At 48.4% G+C, this 17,807-nt stretch overlaps 1 protein-coding gene across 5 annotated transcripts in view; it reads right to left on the bottom strand.

The window, feature by feature from the left end:
- Positions 1 to 17,807, bottom strand: part of FLVCR2 (FLVCR heme transporter 2) — a 41,499-nt gene that overhangs the window by 8,917 nt on the left and 14,775 nt on the right. For 2 of the 5 annotated variants that reach the window (XM_037394699.1, XM_037394702.1), the window contains exons 3-10: positions 17,069 to 17,209; positions 12,172 to 12,239; positions 11,308 to 11,411; positions 4,510 to 4,620; positions 3,772 to 3,877; positions 3,190 to 3,301; positions 2,677 to 2,732; positions 823 to 920 (exon numbers count right to left, since the gene is read on the bottom strand). In XM_037394699.1, the coding sequence (XP_037250596.1) occupies positions 823 to 920; positions 2,677 to 2,732; positions 3,190 to 3,301; positions 3,772 to 3,877; positions 4,510 to 4,620; positions 11,308 to 11,411; positions 12,172 to 12,239; positions 17,069 to 17,209 (796 nt within the window). The other 3 variants (XM_037394701.1, XM_037394703.1, XM_037394700.1) reach the window with 2 other exon arrangements.

Here is a 17,807-nt window from a genome sequence, read left to right as displayed (position 1 = left end):
CCATGGGACTTTTCCTCACATTTGCACAAAAGGGCCGCAGCTTCACGCTCCCTGTAACACACGCTCTAGTCTTAGCAGTATTAACGCTGTTTTTGCCAACAGACTCACTCTGCTTTTTCCTGTTAGTCCTGTTGGCTGTGGCCCTAAGTGATACACACACTCAATGAACACCTTGACAAGCAAAGGGTAATGTAGTTAACTTGGCAGATTAGCCAGTGAGTGCAAAGCAGAAGGCAGTGAGTAATAAAGCGTTACACCCTGAGCAACAGCTGAGAAAATGTCAAGTGCCATTGAGATTCACAGATCAGCAAGCACAGAGCTTTACGATTTTCAGGTATTCTTATACCAAAAGGCACCAACCCAATGACTCTGTTATTACTAGATGTTTTTAAACTTCCTTCTTGAAGCTGGCCATGCGCCCTGGCTGTAATCAAAGCCAGACTCTTCTATAGGGCTCCTGGTATCACTCCAGCTATGAATCTGGACTGTAAAAGTAATGTCAGAGAAGAGTCTCCAAACACCTGTAACTCCTCTCCTCAGTAACTCCCTGACAATTCCATTCTCCATCTGCTCCAGCGCCAGGCTTTGGCTTTGCCTTGCTGCACCTAATTGAATCCCTATGGCCCTGTCTGACATAAGTCTGGTGGGATCTCCACTCTGTTCTTGAAAGCTGTCTTGTCTTTCCTCTCAGATGGGCATCTGAGAAGGTCAGAAAGATTCTCAGTACTCTACAGCCATTGCTGTCACCCCAGAAGTGCCATTGGCTTGGTGCCTGCGCCACCTGTGAGTGTTCAGAGAAGCAGATTAGTGCGATTTTCCTACCTTTGTGTATGAGCTAGTGAGCAGGAATGGGAATTGATGGGGTTAGGGTTACAAGCTACAGTCCCGTAATCCGTGAGCTGATTGCTGCCTTGGAGTCTCTGTAACAACAGCCAGAAGTCACCATCCCAGAAAAGATGGAGGCAAGTAGGGAGGGAAATAAGAGGAACAGGCAAAGGAAGAAACCAGTAGTCACCCAAGCATGTGAGGCAGCTGTGCCATGCAGAAAAGCTCCAGTACCTGACTCTATCAGAGCTCTTCACGAAGGCAGCACATAATGCCCAAGCCCAGCTGGCTGCTCCCCTGATTGCATTAGCACAGGACATCAGGTTCAGCCCACCTTCAGCTGGCTGAGCACCCGGGGTTGTTTGTTGAGCTTGAGAAGTACCCAGGTGAGTTCAGCCACATGGAGGCCATGTTTGGGGGAGCGATGGGGTGTCCCTTATGCCCTCCTCAGAGAATGTATCAAAACGGACTAGTCTTTACCCCTGCTCAGCTTAGCTAAGTGTGTTCCAGTTACCCCCATTGACACCAGGATTCTGGGAGAGCAGCTGTCTTTAACTTGGTCCCGTAGAACATGATGCTCACCACTGCTAAAATCAGCCAAAGCTGTAAGCCTCAGAGCAGAAAAAAAAGCAGGAGTTCTTTTTAAGTTATGACAACGAGGGGAGCCTCCTTTACCCAAACTGAATACATTGTACAGCCTTTCCCCACCCACCCCCTCCCCTTCCCCCATCTAGTCTGGAATTATATATGCAAGAACTACTCAAGGCAGCATCAATTCCCTTTACTTCTCCTACCCTCTGCATCTGTGCTCAGACAGTTCAGTAAAAATAAATAAAAAATAAAAGCAAAATAAAAATAAAACCCCCCATATATTTTGTAATTGAAAATCCACCTTCCTGGGCAGCTGTTGGAGCAGAGCTGCTTCTTGGACCTTCTGGTCTCTCTCCAGATTGGACTGGTTAGATTATCTGGAGGAAGGCAGCACTGTCTTCTGAAAAGAACTGACTCGAGCCAGCAGAGAACCGAGCTTATGCACTTTGCTAGTCATGGTCGCTGATGGCTTCATGAACCTTGAGTGGATGTCTCTGCTAACATCCTAGAAGAGGAGCCCAGAGCAATAAGGAAGAGAGCCTCAACAACCATGCCCTTTCCCTGCAGGGAGAGGTTCTAAGAGTATCCACTGCAACTAGTTTACCAGAGGCCCTCTCCCACATGCAAACAGCTGCATTTATCGCACAGCGTGCCACAGGGACATCACACCCCAAGCTCTGGTGTGCACATATGCACTAGCAGCCTTGTCGGCAGCACTGCACAGTGTGGGGAGCCAGGCTGCTCAAGCCCTCATTTGGGCTTTGCCACCTAGCTTCCTCCAGGTCCATACACTGAACCCCACTTGGCGGCTGAGGACAGAGAATAAGAGGAACAACCCGCCTCCCTAGGGGCCTGGAAGAATAGTTACCCAGCTCTAAACAAGGGCAAAGCACTGGAGGGCTCAGTGCATTATCAGGGGAGAGAAGCAAGCACAGCACTGCCGTACATCTGTCCCTAGTCAAGACAAAGATGTGTGAAGCCCTGCGGACTCGCAAAGGACCAGAGCTTACAGATTCTGCATGACGTTAACAGAAAGCAAACAAAGGCCCTGGTGGCTGGCAGAGCTGGGACTACAGCCACCTGTCTGAAATGCCAACAAGGAGCTTCCCCACAGGCTGGGCAAGAAGTAGTGGGATAAGAGGGCCACAGCTGCAATCGTAACGGAAAGGGCCAGCCCTGTTCCTAGAAAGGAGAGAGGCTGGGTGTTGTCCTGAGCTAATATCAGGGGCACGGCAGGGATTCAAGACAGGGTTTACTCACCGTCTGTTCATTATCCAAATTGGCCTGCTGTCTTCGGAGATCAGCCTTAATGAATGCTGGGACAGAGGGAGGAACAGATATGTGAAGTCAGTTAAGTCACAGTGCAGAGCCCAAATCAATTTCACCAGGACTCAAAGGGGCAGCAGAAGCCCCAGAGGAGGTAGGAACACATTGTGGTGAGCAAGGGAAACCACTCTCCTGGATGAGGCAGACAGCACTTCTGAAACAGGCAGGACAGACTCCTTATATACCTCCAGCATGTAGAAGGTGTGTCTTTGAGACCTCGGCCAGCAGCCAGAGCAAGAAGTGTTAGATGTTCTTTGTAACACAGACTAGATGCTTGAAGAAGCACAGCAGCATTGCTATGGGACTACTGTGTGGGTCCTGCCCTCTCCTGCAGGTACCACTATGCACAAAAGACCGCCAATTCATATGCCAAACCCAAAGGGAAGAGTCACAGCAGAGGAACAATTTAATTTGTTGATTTTTGAATAAATTGAAAATTTTAATTACCTGTCATAATGGTCCCCAGGAACAGGAAGGAACAAAGAAGGAGGTTTCCTTCACTCGGCCCAAAGTGATCCATGATTTGCCCTTGGCCAATGGTGAAGGCAATACCAAAAATCTACAAACAAAGGCAATGTCAAGCTGTACTGTTATTATAAAGCAGCCTGAACAACTTCCCAGCTTTACCAAAGTATCAGAGCATTCAGGCAGGCCAAGCAGTTGGCCTAGCGAGGCTAAAGGGTGGTTATAACCACATCCAGAGGCACCTCCTTGCAGCTGATAGGAAGACATGTGACCCTTAAGGCTGGAATCCCATCTCTCAGTGGAGAAAAGCCAGGTCCCAGAGTGTTAGGAGCAACGTTGGAAAAGGCAAGGATGACTAGCATCCCGATAGATTTTCCTAAGCAGAAACTGAATGGGTGCCAGTAGAGAAATGCCATGAGGAACATCATTCAAAAAGCCAGGTCCCGGGGTGCATAGACCTGCAGTACATTACAATAGTCATGCACAAGACATAGGAGTTCAAGCCTGGGAACTATAGGCAGAGAGATTAAATCATAAAGAGGCAAGCAAAGTGAAAACACCTACCTGTGCTGAGACATTAAGGAGCCCTGATGATGTTCCTTCCGATTCTGGGTATGTCAACTCTGCAGCAAACTCAAAGCCCAGGGGAAGGTATCCTGTCATGAAAAACCTGTAAAGAAACACGGAGAAAGGAAGACTCAGCAACTGTCTGAAGGAAGACTGAAGAGGCACAGTATAGCCCATATCCTTTTTGGGATGCTTCACTGACTGCACAGGATGTGTCCCCTAGCATTGTCATAATCTGGGCAGTGGTCTGACTCCCTCACCATGGCACCCTCTCCTACCCAGAAATACTTTTGCCCACAGCCTCAAGGCACAGAGCCAGGCCAGCAGGGAGCTGCTGATTGCTGCAAGAACAAGGCATTAAAAGCAGCATCTTCCACAAGTAACTCTAAGGGGCATCAGCCCCAGCATGGTCAAACAGCCACCCAGGCCCACATGCTTTTTAGTCCTGCCCATTGGTCATCTCTGGGGCTTTGGTACCACTTGCCTTCCCAAATGCTTTCACTTGATTACCTGGAACATTTAGGGCAGCCGCAGCTGAGCAGGGCCATACTAATGTCCCTGACTAATGAAACACAAGAGGGAGATGGGAAGAGCAGGTCATTTTGTCCTTAAACCATGCAGGAGCCACACACAGGTTACAGCTCTCCCCAATCCTTCCTGCACCATGACCTCTGCCTCCCTGCTCACCCCCTAGCAGCTCGCATGTAGAGGAAAGCAGCCTGCATGTGAACTTACCCCAGTATGCCTGCAGTCACAAAGACCACCCAGAGGTGTCCTAAGCTCAGAGTGAAGGTGTAGACTATCATTCCCATGAAAGACATGATATAGACAACTAGCGTTGTCTGTCTGCAAGGAAAAGCAGAGTCAGGGTTTTATTTAGTCCAGTCCTCCTTTTTGCCCACAAATCTTGGTATAGTTTGCAGCACATGGTTTAAAGAAAAATAAAAACTAAAAAAAGCGGCACAGTGCTCTGACACCCTTACCCCAGACAGAGGAACTGGACTGACAGAGAGCACAGAAAGGCCTGCACACACAGCAGGGCAACAGGAGAAGCAGGAACAGGACCTAGGAGTTTTAACATCCCTACCTCATGACCGGGGCCTTTGCTCCCTGTGGGGTCAGGGCATCACATCTATAAGGAGGCACCTATGAGGCAGCCAAGAAGCTGAGATCCTACCATGGGCTGCATGTCCCTGGTCACATACTGTACATACCTCTTGAGGGGGAGAACAAGAGCCAAATAAAGAGATCACTAATCTTTCTTGGGCACTCTCTGTACTATAACCAGTTGAACACACTTACTTATAAGCAGGAGCCAAGGGGATTGAGCACTTCCAAGCAGGAAAGCAAAGGGAAGAAGTGCCAATGTTTCAGTGCTATCCAAAACACCTTTCATTGCTGCTCCTTTCTGTGTTTAAACTGCCTACTGTACTTAGAGAGGTGATTTGCAAGCCATGTTGCTCTCGCAGCCTCACACCCAAGCCACAGGAGCGTTGAGCAGGGCTAGTGCCAGTTCCATGGCCAACAGGAGCTGAGCCACGAGCTCTTGTCTCTGGGCAGAGGGGACAAAGAAATCCCATGCCCAGAAATCATGCCAGGCAAATCCTGGGAACTGACAGACCTGCAGTCTGGCCACAGTGAGGAACGTCAGTCAGCTCAGTACTGTGCAACACATGCAGCAGCCCAGGCCAACATTACCAGAACTGAAAAGTTAGCAGTTGTCATCCCTGAGTAGATGCCAAGAGAACCCTTGCCACATAGGAAGGAAGGAAAAGGTAAACACTTTACCTGACTGAAATTCCACCAGGATCTAAAAAGCAGAACAGTTACCAGAGCTGACAAAACTTTTTGGCCATCATCTTTTAGGAAGAAGTTAAATGTATAACCACAAGCTATTTGTGTACTTTCTACCGTATTTAATCTTAATCCATTAAAGAATGTGTTTCGTATCAGTTCCTAGAATGCTACTAAAGCAGCTAGACCTCAAATTTTTAACTTTGTTTCCTCCTTTTTAATGCAAGTGGCCACTGTCAAAAATCCAACCCCAAACAAGCAGCTAGTTTTATATTGTGTAATAAAATGTTTCCAGTACACTGAAATACTACAGATAAAACCAGAATGTTCCAGCTAAGGTTGTGTCCTCCCTCACTGCTGCAATGAAGTCAGCAAGGCTCATGCTCATATGTCAAGTCTTACCCAAATACAGGCTTAGCAGCTAATTTCAGACTTCAACTATCGATCCATGCTTGCAAAGGTTCACCAGACACATTTAAGGTATTGAAAGGCTAAACAACATTTTGCTGTAACAACTAATTTTGTTTTGTAATAAAGTGGTAGGCAAATTCCTTAACCTCCAATACTGTTACTTCTAGAATGTGTTCTTTCCAATGCTTTCATGGAGGAAAAAAGTCATCTGTGAAGGCAGCATAGAGAGGCTTTTATTTCTGCTATAACCCATTCTAGAGCTGCTACGTGGCCAACACGCAGCCTGGAGGCTGCAGAAGAAGAGATGAAAGACTGACAGAGGAGTTAAGGAACAGCCCCAGAAAGAGAAGCAGGTAAAAGCCTTTTTCTGCTCAATACAGGTTCCTCAGATATCTCTGATGAGTTCTTATGTCTCCCATCTCTTAACAAGTAGCTGTGGAGGAAAACTGCTGACTAGGTAAGGGGCTCAAGGCCAGAATTACAGCTCCCTGTGGGCTGCACAGACCAAGTTTAAACTGAGTGCTCCATCCATAAACAGGAGTCTCCAAACTACACGGCAGTCAGTGCTACAATAGTGCAGGCCTCCAGGAGGGGGCTGTGGCCCTAAAAAGCTTAGTCCCTGTCAGCAGGGACACCTGGCACATGGAAGGGGCTTATTATTTTTTCTCCCCATTGCCAATTTTGATCTCAGCGCAGAGCTCTAAGGATAGTCCCACAAAATCTCACCCTGCTTCCTAGGCTTATGGTTCAAGTATTCCAAGTAGTTTATATCCGATTCACTCTATCATTGCCAGCAGCTGCTCGTGGCCAGATGCGGTCAGGAATTTGCTTCACATTGATGCCATGTCATTAGTCAAGCTGCAAGAAAGGAGTTCCCAGAACATGCAGTCTCCCACTGAGAACTAGAGCAAGCAGGCTCATAGAAGCAGGCAGCTCTTGAAAGTGTTATTGGAACCGCAGAACTAAGTGGGAGACAAAATGGAGAAAAACATTTGGTCTTGCCGTGGGCACCTCATCTACCGCACATTAGCTGGCTCTAGGAGGCTACAAGCTTTCCTCACTGACCTCCCCAAATCATTAGGATCCAGCAGGACAAAACAAATCAACAGAGCCTTGCGAAAGAACAAGACAGCAGACTTGTGTGCTGTGGAACTCACACATCAGGAAGCACCCTGAAGCCACAGGCTGAGCAGCTACCTGCTCTCCACGGGACTGAACAGACTCCACTTGGACTTGACAGACAGCCCTGAACGCAACTCCTTCTGCAGGAAACAGCCTCAAGCACACAAGGAGACTTCTGCTAAACCAGACCTTAGCAAAACCCTGCTCTGCCAAGCTGACAACAGAAAAATAGAAATTTAGTGTCCAGCAGTCCAAGCAAGACCCAAAATTTTGAAAAGGGTTTAACTGGGACACAGGTAGGCACTGGTGCACAGGGAAACAAGGAAATCCCTGGGGAAAGACATTGAGGCAGTGTCACCAGTTTCTCAGAAAACCACCAGTTTTTCAGGAAGTGGCTTTTGTCACCATGCTCACTAGAGGACAAGAAGAATGCTCCATGGCCCTCGGGGCAAATGGACGTGGAAGAATGTACAGTTCTGCTTGATAAGCCTCTTATCATAGCCATAAATCTTACAGGAGACATATAAACACAAAAGAGGAGAAGCAGATTCACAGAGGACATGTGCACAGCGTTCTAGTGTTTTTAGCAACCTGTTCCCATGACGGCCCTCCAGGGACTGATAATTATCCTCGCCCGGAACAGGTACCGCCAGCCTCCTTCGTAGGCTCATTAGTGCAGTGACTGCAGGCTGAAGCTACATCACCTTAGGACAACGAGGGTCAACCCACCCCTGTGCGCTGGGGTGTGGGAAGGAAGCCCAGAGCATCAGTGCAGAAGCAGTGGTAAGAAGGCACCAGCTGCCAAGTAAGTCTCTGCAGCAGAGCCAGAGGCAGATTGGTGAAGGAGCCGACACGCTTGTCACTTAGGTGAACCTAAGCTGCCCCGACACTCATCTGCCCTCCCAGCCACATTCCCTACGCTCCTGAAGGGGTGGATTAAATAGTTCACACAAAGGGCTGTGAGAAAAGAGAGACCTTAGGGAAAAAAACCAGCCAGGGTCAGCACCAGCAGGGAACAGGACTGAAATGGAGAGTACAACTGCTGTTCAGCCAACTCCAGAGGAAGCCCTAGGGTGAGGAACGGGCATGGCCCAGCCCAGGAGTGTCTCACAAGGTCACTTGGACAAGGAAAGCCAAAGGCACAGGACCAGACTCACAGGGGACTGGCACTGCAAAAACACTAGTCAAGCAACATCTGAAGCAACAAATGAACAAGGGGTAGGGGGTAGGCCACAGCCAAGTGCCACGGCTTTAGCTGCTCACGGGGATGTTGTGTGCAGCTCCAGAGCGCTCTGCTGCATGGACTGGGATGACAGATGGCCTCCACAGGCTTTGCCATGAGGACGGCACATACCAGACTGAGCAAGACCCTGAACCTTGTCCCTATACTCCCAGAAGGATCTCACTGCTGAAGACATTGAGGTGTCAGATGCTGGAGAAGGGAAGAACTGAAGTGAGCTGGTTTGGTTTTCACCACCCCATTGTCCTTTGGCACTCAGTGTTACGCCACTCTCTTCCTGCATGAAGGTCACAAAAAAGGACAGCCTTGATAAGTTATTTACACAAAACATACAGCAGGGCAGGGTGAAGGCATATCCACCATACAAGTACTAACCTGGAAAAGGGCTACAAGATGACCCGAACAGCAGGCCAGGTAGGCTGATAGAGCATTCGCCTTCCAGCGGAAGAGACACAAGTGCCCCATTCTCCAACATCCAAGTCTTTCCTCCCTCGCCCAAATTTTAATGTGCTTTGGGCCTGTACAGACCTAAGTCTAAAACACCACTGGTGGTTCTCTGCTGAATCAATGGAGAGGGACGGTTATTTCTGACATCTTGCCTTACAGATACAGCAATGACAGTGGAAGTGCTGCCTGGAACCAGCTGGACTCGAGGCCATGTAAACACCGCCCTTAAAAGCAAAATGTGACCAAAGTGAAGTGCTGATTAATCCAGCCCCCAAACCCCTGATTCTGAGCCAGACTCCCCTACAAATACCAAAACAGTCAGCCGTCTACAGCTGTCACATCTCTCCTATGAGCCAGGAACTCGAAGGATGTACGTGAAGCCCCGTTTAACTTGATGTCAAAACATGTTCTCTCAAAGAGGTGGGCTGTTCTCAACAAACCGTCCCACCAGAGGCAGCTCCAGTTCAGGGACCGCTCGCTCATCACAACATATATCGCATATTTGTACAGGCCAAATCTGTGCCTGATAATTCCAAAAATAAAAACAGCACAGGGGCTGCTGCAGGGACTTGCCTGCCAAATAAAAGCAAGAATGCAAGGCCACTTGGTGCCTGAGCATGACAGATGGGGAAAGCCTGACTTAGCACAGCCTCACCCTTTCAAGGAACTGCTGATGGGACAGTAAAGATCAAACACACATACAGAACTCTGCAATTCCTTCTGTTATTAACCTCCCCCTGCTTCCCTCAGTCACAGCTGGATCCCATTCATTTGCTTCCCTCTCTCTCTCCAAGCTGACTAAAAAAAGGACTTGACATCTTTCCTTCCTGATTTTCATGTGCTTATGATTTCGTTCTTGACACTATCTGAGCAGCGGAGGGAAGGGGGAGGGTACCTACCTAGAACATCTGGCATCTTGACAGTTTTTTTAAAATAGACTTTTAAATGGAGCTAAATAAAGACTCTGTGGCACTCGGAAAAATTTTGCTAGTTCCACAGAAATCCACTTTGTGGGCTGCAACAGAGAACAAATTCTTAGCAGTGTTTTTCCTCAGCTAGGGCTAAATCTATCCCCAGATAGCCCCTGGGGTCTGTAGGACAAATTCCATGGCTGGCATAATCCTATTTTTCTGCACTCAGCCTGGGGAACAAATCCAGGATTTATACTTTTCCCCTCTCCCATTATGCTAAATTTTAAGTCCCAGTTCTGCCTGGTGAGCCACAGAAAGCTATTCAGCCATCGTGCTGCAACCTAGATCCACTCAGGGAGAATCAGGAAGACCATCTGCCCTTGCCCTAGCAGGGCCAGTTGAGGCTACCTTACCACTAGCCCCCAGGCTGGAAAGAGACACCAATTAGATTGCACAGTTAGCTAGTGCAGTTCATAACAGCTGTGTTTCCATCTCCCAGGACTGCCAAATGAGAACTGCTCAGTGGTACACAACAATCTAGAAACAGCAACATGCGACCTGCCAGTCTCTGTATTAGTCATCTGCTCTTCTTTCCAGCGCCCCCAGGAGTCCTCAGCTGCCATTCTTTCGTGTTAGAGAAGCCCATTTCCTCTCCATTTTTGATCCCTGTACTTGACAGCTAGGGACGCTTCAGAAGCTGGAAGTCCACAGCTAGCCAGATTCATCCAAGCTGCACGCAACGAGAACATGCTTTTCTGGCCCAAGATACCAGGTAGAATAATGGCAGTGGGACTCCCCAAGGTGAAAAGCTGTCGCAAAGAAAAGAACTCCAAATTGCCTCAGCTCACCACCAGTAAAGCTCCCTCTCACCCAACCTGATCAGACAACAGGTTATAACACAGTTCCCAAAGCCAGCAGGGCAACTGAAAAGCTGATTACATGGACCCCAACAAAAGACAGAAGAGGCATTCTCCATCCCCTCATCCCCTGGGACACCCTGCAGAGGTGTGACAGTGAGATTTGAGTTCCTGAGGACTGGGAGTTGCAGGGCACCCAAAGACTCTTAGCTGTCCCTTTGCAGGTGGCAGAACATGCTGGCCAGATCGGTCTCCCCAACCCATCAGGCAGTAAACTCTGAATCATCCACTTACAACCCCAATACTCCTTATGCCTGCCCTAAATACAGCAACGCGCCCTCACACAATGCCTCTGGGCACTGGATTCAATGTGCCTTTCATTAAGCTGGACAAAGATTCACAGAAGCTGATTTGTAAGGGCTGAGAAATGGTCTGGTACAGTCTTGATTCTGCTTGTGCCAAGAACTCTCTCATCCCTGATTAAGCAGCTGCTGGGCCATCTCATCCTCCCCCTGTGCCTCCCTAGGGGCCTCTAGAACCAGATCTTCTATGGGCCCAGTGCAGACTAACACACACTTCCAAATTTCACTTTAGACTAAATGGATTTTGAAAAACAATATTTTTTCCCCCGCAAACCCTCCCAACGATTCAGTCCCTGGACTGCCGACTTGCAACTGCACAGGGTTACTCCCTGCACAGTATGGGGGAAGAGCACAGTCACTAGGGACACAGAGGCAAACAAGGGACTTACTTGTAGGTTTTGGTTCTGTCCAACCAGATGCCGGAGATCAGAGCCCCAACCATCCCCGACAGTACAATGGTGAGTCCAATCCTGCCAGCATTCACCTCCTCCCCCTGTGGCGAGACACACACACACTCACACAAATGCGGGAGCCAAGTCACAACCAACAAGAAGCAAAGTGCAGAGAACCCAGAGAGGAAAAGACACCAAGGTTAGTGTCCATATGCCTCTTCTGCTGGTAACACGCTAACCAGAACTAGCCTTTGCAAGAACACTTTTGGGCCCACTATGAGCCAGTGCAGCATCCTATTCTGGCCCATGAAGAAAAGTGGTTTGACACTTCTCTCTGAGTCAACCCAGAAAAAAAGGAGAGCACTGGCCAGCACAGACAGGGTTTGTGCTGACTCCTCTGAGAGTGTCTATGAAGCTTGCTGTCTGGTGTTAGGATTTGAGCCAGTTCAACCCAGAAATATTAGGATCCACAATAAGGCAGCACGGAAAGGAGCTCTCTGGCACACAGCCCCAGCTACAGTAGCTCAGTTTCCGAGGCACCCGATCCTTCTGCCACCAGAGCACAAGTGTGGGCAGCCTCCTGGTACAGATGTCCCAGCAGAAATCACTATCAGGAACAGGGTGAAGGAAGAAAATGCTGTCATTTAGGGTGTAAAGGAGCTGTGTCTGCTAGAGCTTACCAGCTTTTGCATGGGGTGGTGTAAAGAACTAAAAGAAACCAACACTCTTCTGCCAGCCAGCCAACTTGTGCCAGCACCAGCCAGAAGTGCTATGACATTGCATTTCTCACAGACTTCCCTTTGGCAACCAGTGCTGGACAACAGCAAGTATCAGAGAGCCATGAGGGTTGGATACACTTACTGGGTAGTGATAGATCACCATGCTGTTCAGCAGAGTGGACAAGGCGTAGAAGCAACCTGTATTCAGACCTGAGAGGGGGATAAAAATGCAGTACATTCAGAGCCTGCTACTCTCCTGCTGGATAGTGAAAGGCTAGAAATGCAGAGAGAGATAGATTTGGGAGCAGCGATCTGTAACAAGGCTGCCAAGTCTCAGGAGAGCCAGCCAGACTGGCTAGACACAGGTTACTGAAAGAAATGCAGATCAAGGTCAGCCAGATCTCCGCATGCAGGAGGAAGCACCCTGCCATTTCAAGATGGTTCTTACCTTAGCAGCGAAAGGGCTGTGCGCATTTCTGGTACTGAAAGGTCTCACAAGTCCTTCATAGGGTCTCAACCCTCCCTCACAGCCAAATCCACCTCTTACCACCCCAGCCAAGGTAAAATACTAGAAAAGCACCTGCCTCAGCATCACACATTAATAAGGACCTGGGATTCAATTAACACCAGTGCCATTGACCTGTGTGGTTTCTTCCCCAGAGGAGAGCCCGATAGCGCTCTCCCTGCTGAGAGCCAGTAAAAAACATCCTCTCCAAGCCAAGAAACACCAGAAGGCAAGCAGGAGCAGGGCTGATGATGAAGCACAGACAGCACTTCCCCAAGGCACCTGGTGTGTGTGTCTGCATGGGAAAAGTCTTGCATTTTAAAAGATATCACTGAAGCCTGAAAAAAAAGAAACAAACCCAACTGTGAAAGTAATTGTCTTTCTGAAAGGGAAGTTAGATTAACTGTTAGAGGCATCAGCCACCTGGTGAAGGTTTCTCAGTATCACCCAAGGTGAGAATGGAAACCGTTGGGGTGATACTGGTCAAGTCCCATTCAGACACTCTGCTCCAGCTTACGTGCAACTCTGGCTGAGTTAAACGCCTTCCCAAAGCGCACAAAACCCAAGAGCTTTGCTTATAGTCAACAAGAACATCCACATGGGCACTGGACCAGCAGTACTGCAACGGCTACACTCTCACCTTGGGCGATACTGAGAAACCTTCCCCAGGTGGATGAGGTCTGTAACAGTCAAAGCAACTTTCTTCTCAGAAAGTCATTTACATTTGCAGTTAGTTTCTCTTCAAGGCTTCGGTGATCCTGATGGGGGGAGGGATGGGGACACAGATTTCACCACTGCAGTTCATACATCTACAGGCTCCATAAGGAGGCATGGGTTTGAAAAACTCTGGCACAGATGCCTGTAATCCTGACAGAACGATAACACGTCAGGTTCCCAGTTCCTACTTTTCTTCTTTCAGCCTCAGCTAAAAGCAGAAACATCACAATACAGGATACAGAAGTGCAGTGTAGCAGGCACAGCTTTGACAAAAGAACAAAACCCGGAGCTCCCCTAACTCTGAAGTCCTCCAGCTCCCCTGACCCTGAAGTACTCGGCGATCCTGCACCTAGCCCACTCCTCCAATGCGACACTGGATACGCATTGCCCTACATAGCTCACGAAGCACTCTGAGGAGCCTCAAGATTGGCAGCTGAAGGGGGTATCACACTTCCTTCACATGCCATCTCTGACAACATTAAGCAGAGCTCACTCCACAGCTTCATGGCACAGAGAACAGATGAAGAATCTTATGCAAGCGATCCCAAACAAGGGGATCACAATTGCCTGTGACAACATTCCCTGCTTCAAAAGCACGTGTCAGGTTACAGGAGAGGCTAGTAAGCAGAGCAACACGTTCTTTAGGCAGGAGGAATCCACCTAATACTTTCCAAAAGTTACTCAAAAAGGCTGGAAACCCAGAAGGGGCAGCAGCCAGAGAGAGAGGAGAGCAACTGGAGAGCCCACAGCAAGAGGGCACCCTCCAGTCTTGAAAGCTGGCTCTTTGCGACACTTGGCTATGGCAAAACAGCCCACAAGAGCCTAACTCAGCTTCATCCTATCTCCACCTCTGGAGCACCTTGCTCACTAGAGACACCAAAAACTGCAGTGCCGGAACATGGGAGTGTGGCAGATCAGCACCATCCCTCTACCCACTACGGCTTCACTTCAAAGCTGAGAATAAACATAGACCAGTCATTTGTGTACCTCTACTTCTTGCTGAGCCAAGAGGACAGCAGCCTTGTGAGGACAGCCAGACGCTGCTCTGGTAGCTGATACTGTCAGTACGCCAGCTTCACAGCAGCTCTCTGATGCACACGATTTCCAAGAGAGAGAAGGGCCCCTGCTCCCAAGCTGGGCAGAAAGCGATGCAGAGTTGGCAGCAACACTTGGCACCAGAGTCAGGCAAAATATTCTAAGAATCAAGACAATGTGCCGAATTTGCATTTGTGAGGGCTGGCAAAAGCTGTAGGCATTTCACATGTCACAGTTGCAGTGAAGTTTCTCTGTGAATTACAGCTGTTTCGATGCCCGTAAAACAGGCAACAGTTGCTTCCAGTGGGGCAGTGCCCATTGCCCATGCAGCTGAGGAAAACCAGTACTATTAGCTGGGAGCAGGACATCCGAAGGTCCAGCCCCACCTGATTCATTAGCTAGTTACCATGGTTTGCTTGTAACGTGCTGTAGAAGAACATTCTTGAGACCTCACAGTGTCTCCTCTATTTCACAGAGGCCAGAAAGGGAAAGTTTATTGCCTACAGCTCCAAAAGGAGCCCTTATTAAGCCTCAGAGTAGAACCCAAGTCTTCTATAGCTAAACAGCTCATTGCCTGCATGCCAGACTATTGGTCTTCCTCTTCTTCACCTTCATCATCCTCCTGCACAATGGTTCCTTATGCAGATCTCACTGCTCTTCCTCCTCCTCACTGCACCATCATCTTTCCAAATGATGATTCTTTGGGGCTGTCTCATCACTCCCACTTTAGCAGCCTTTCCCACCCTTTTCCTGGCTACTGCCTCCCAGTAGCAACATGCTCTCCAGTGTAGAGCCCAACCCAATAAATTCAGAATTTCTTATTGCCCATTCCATGTTATGCCTCAGCTTTATGGAAGCGTCTGCAGCCTTTGGGAAAAGGCTGGCTGAGGGTTTTCCTGACAAACAGTTCACTAACACTAACATAGCTGCAGCGCCACCGATTTTTCCAGCACTGCAAGTCTTACCACAGGAAAGGAGTTGGCAGCTGCTGGTAATATCAAGACCTCAGAGTCTGCAGACTCTGGCATCATGTAAGGACCCCCGTTCTTTCTACAGCCAGGCGAGATGAACAAGCAGCAGGCTTCCCCCTCTCTCCCCTGACACACATATGCTAATACAAAAGCTAAGAGATGCTGCAGGTATCTCTGTGTTAGCTAGGGAGGATGACTCAGTTACACTCCTGTGGCTGCAGATGTCTTACATCTTGGCCAACATAACTTTTGACTTGAGTAGGAAAATCTTTCCCCATTTTAAAGCCAGACTAGTTTTTTTTTAAAAAAAAAGAAGTTTCACAGCATAGTTCCCTCTCTGAGTAACAGTCACCACTGCAAATCAAGCTGGAGATTGACTTGAAGCTCACACAGAGAGGAACAGAATAAATGCACAGACCAGCAGGAAGGCAGACTGAATTGTGAGCCACTGAACAGCCTTTCCACACTGTTTGTGACCATCAGAAAGGGATTATCCCAGAGATGTCAGATTCTAAACATCCTCTTCGTACTCAGAGCCCTCCTCTCTGCTCTAGGACTTGTTCAGATCTATTGGAACAAATGCTTTCTTCTTTATTTTCCCTGAAGGTTAAGTGTGAACTAAGTAGATGACAAAATCCAACTTCCATAGTCTGCCTGACAGTTTTTTCTATCTCCATCTTCTAAGAGGACATCATGTATTATCATAGAATCATAGAATGTTTTGGGTTGGAAGGGACTTCAAAGATCACCTAATATCAAACCCCCTGGAAAAAAACAGAAAAAAAACCAAAAACAGCAGCTGCAATGCAAACCAAGAGCTTAAGGGCCATCTGAGAGGGGCATTTCCAGAAGACTACTGCACTGAGAAGGGAGCAGAGATTTCAGCAACTCCAAAGACCATTAGCACACTCAGCAGGTACAAAGCCACCATCTCACTTTCCATCCTGGCTACTCATCCACCAGGTCCTTTAGGCACAACTGCTGGCAGAACTTCCTGCACTATTTAACTTTGCCCCTGAGGAGCTTCCACAGCAAGCTGGCTGGAAGTGAGGACAGAAGTCCCTGCAGGCTAGCTGGCTACAGTATATCCTATTATGCAGCCAAGCATAGATCATGATGGCCTTTCTGTTGAACAGAAAAAACACTTTTCCATATGACAATTCAGCCTCAGGAACAGATTCAACACATTGCACTGCCCTCAGAGAAACAGACCAAGACTGCCAAAGAGCGGTAAGCAACAAACCCAGTGTGCAAGGACAGCTGGCAAGAGAAGATGTCCTCCAATCCTTCCTTCCATTTGCTTCATAGAGACTTCCAAGGAAGCTGATGCAGTCTGCACATCTGCATGCTCCACATGACCTCCACCGGGATCCTTGGCAGCCATACCCTTGCCTTGGGAAGTGACTTTTACTCATTGCTGTGACTTGCACTCAGACACAGCTCCATATATCTTAGGTAAGCACTTAGGTTAATTCATTGCAAGCAACTAAGTGACTAGGAAAAAAAAAAGACAACAGGCTAAGGGGATTTCCCTAAGCAGAAAACAGTCTAAGACTGGGAGAACAGTAGTGGGAGCATATTGTCCTCTGTGTACTTGCCTTGCTTTTGTTCTTCCCCAGGCATTTTCCTGTACCGCTGCTGGAGATTACTGGGCTAGAAGGACTCCTGGTATGTGTGGTAGCACAGTTATCCTTACGCTCCCCTAAAAAAAAACTCAGGCCAGCTACCTTCCCAGCAGAGGACAGAGAAGGAGGGAGAAGCTAAGCATGTCTAAGTGATGATAACTGCACACAAGAAAGGCTGGACCTTACCGTAAGTGACCATAAGCAGCAAAAAGTTGGCATTGCGGAGCAGACGGAGGATTGATTGCATGTAGGAATACTCCTCTGTTGGTCTTGACTGGATCAAGGCCTGAGTTCGGCTCGGAGGGTGTGGGGGTTTCTCCTTGAAGACTGAAACCAGACACAAAGCACACCTGTTTGTAGCAGTGCAATCAGGGAGCCTGAGCACACACTGTGGGTAGAGCCATTTGAGGGATGGCAGAGGGGCTAGTAAAACCAAGTCTACAAAACACACCGCCACCCTTAAGTTTTGGTCTCCATGCATGAACTTCTCCACAAACAGGAAGGAACGGGGTCTCTCCAAAAATAACTCCTGCTGCTGGGGAAACACTTGCCTTCAATTAGCTTTTTGTGTAGACAGTGTCTGGCAGCAACAAAGTTGCTGCAAAAATGTTGTGTGGAGTTACAAATGCAAAAGTGGAGTGGGAAAATCCAGCTCGCAAACATGGCCTGGTGCCCTGCAGTGCCCAGTGCCTAGGGAGCCATGACCTATGCCAGGTTTTATTTCAGGCCTGGCAGTTCTTAGGCTGGCCAAGCCATCTGCTGTCCCTAAGCAGCATTAAAGTGGCATGCAGAAATCCCAGTCAAAGGCGATACTGCTGTACCAGGTGCTAGACAGCCACTTCTGTAACTTGTCTATTCCCTGCCCCAGATTCTTTAAAGTCTACATCTGATTCAGCCACCAGGCAACATGAACAAGCTGCCAAGA

Source organism: Falco rusticolus, chromosome 7, assembly GCF_015220075.1.
Source record: "Falco rusticolus isolate bFalRus1 chromosome 7, bFalRus1.pri, whole genome shotgun sequence".
Lineage (NCBI taxonomy): Eukaryota > Metazoa > Chordata > Aves > Falconiformes > Falconidae > Falco > Falco rusticolus.
Note: the sequence above shows the minus strand (reverse complement) of the source record. Positions and strands in the feature narration are given on the sequence as shown.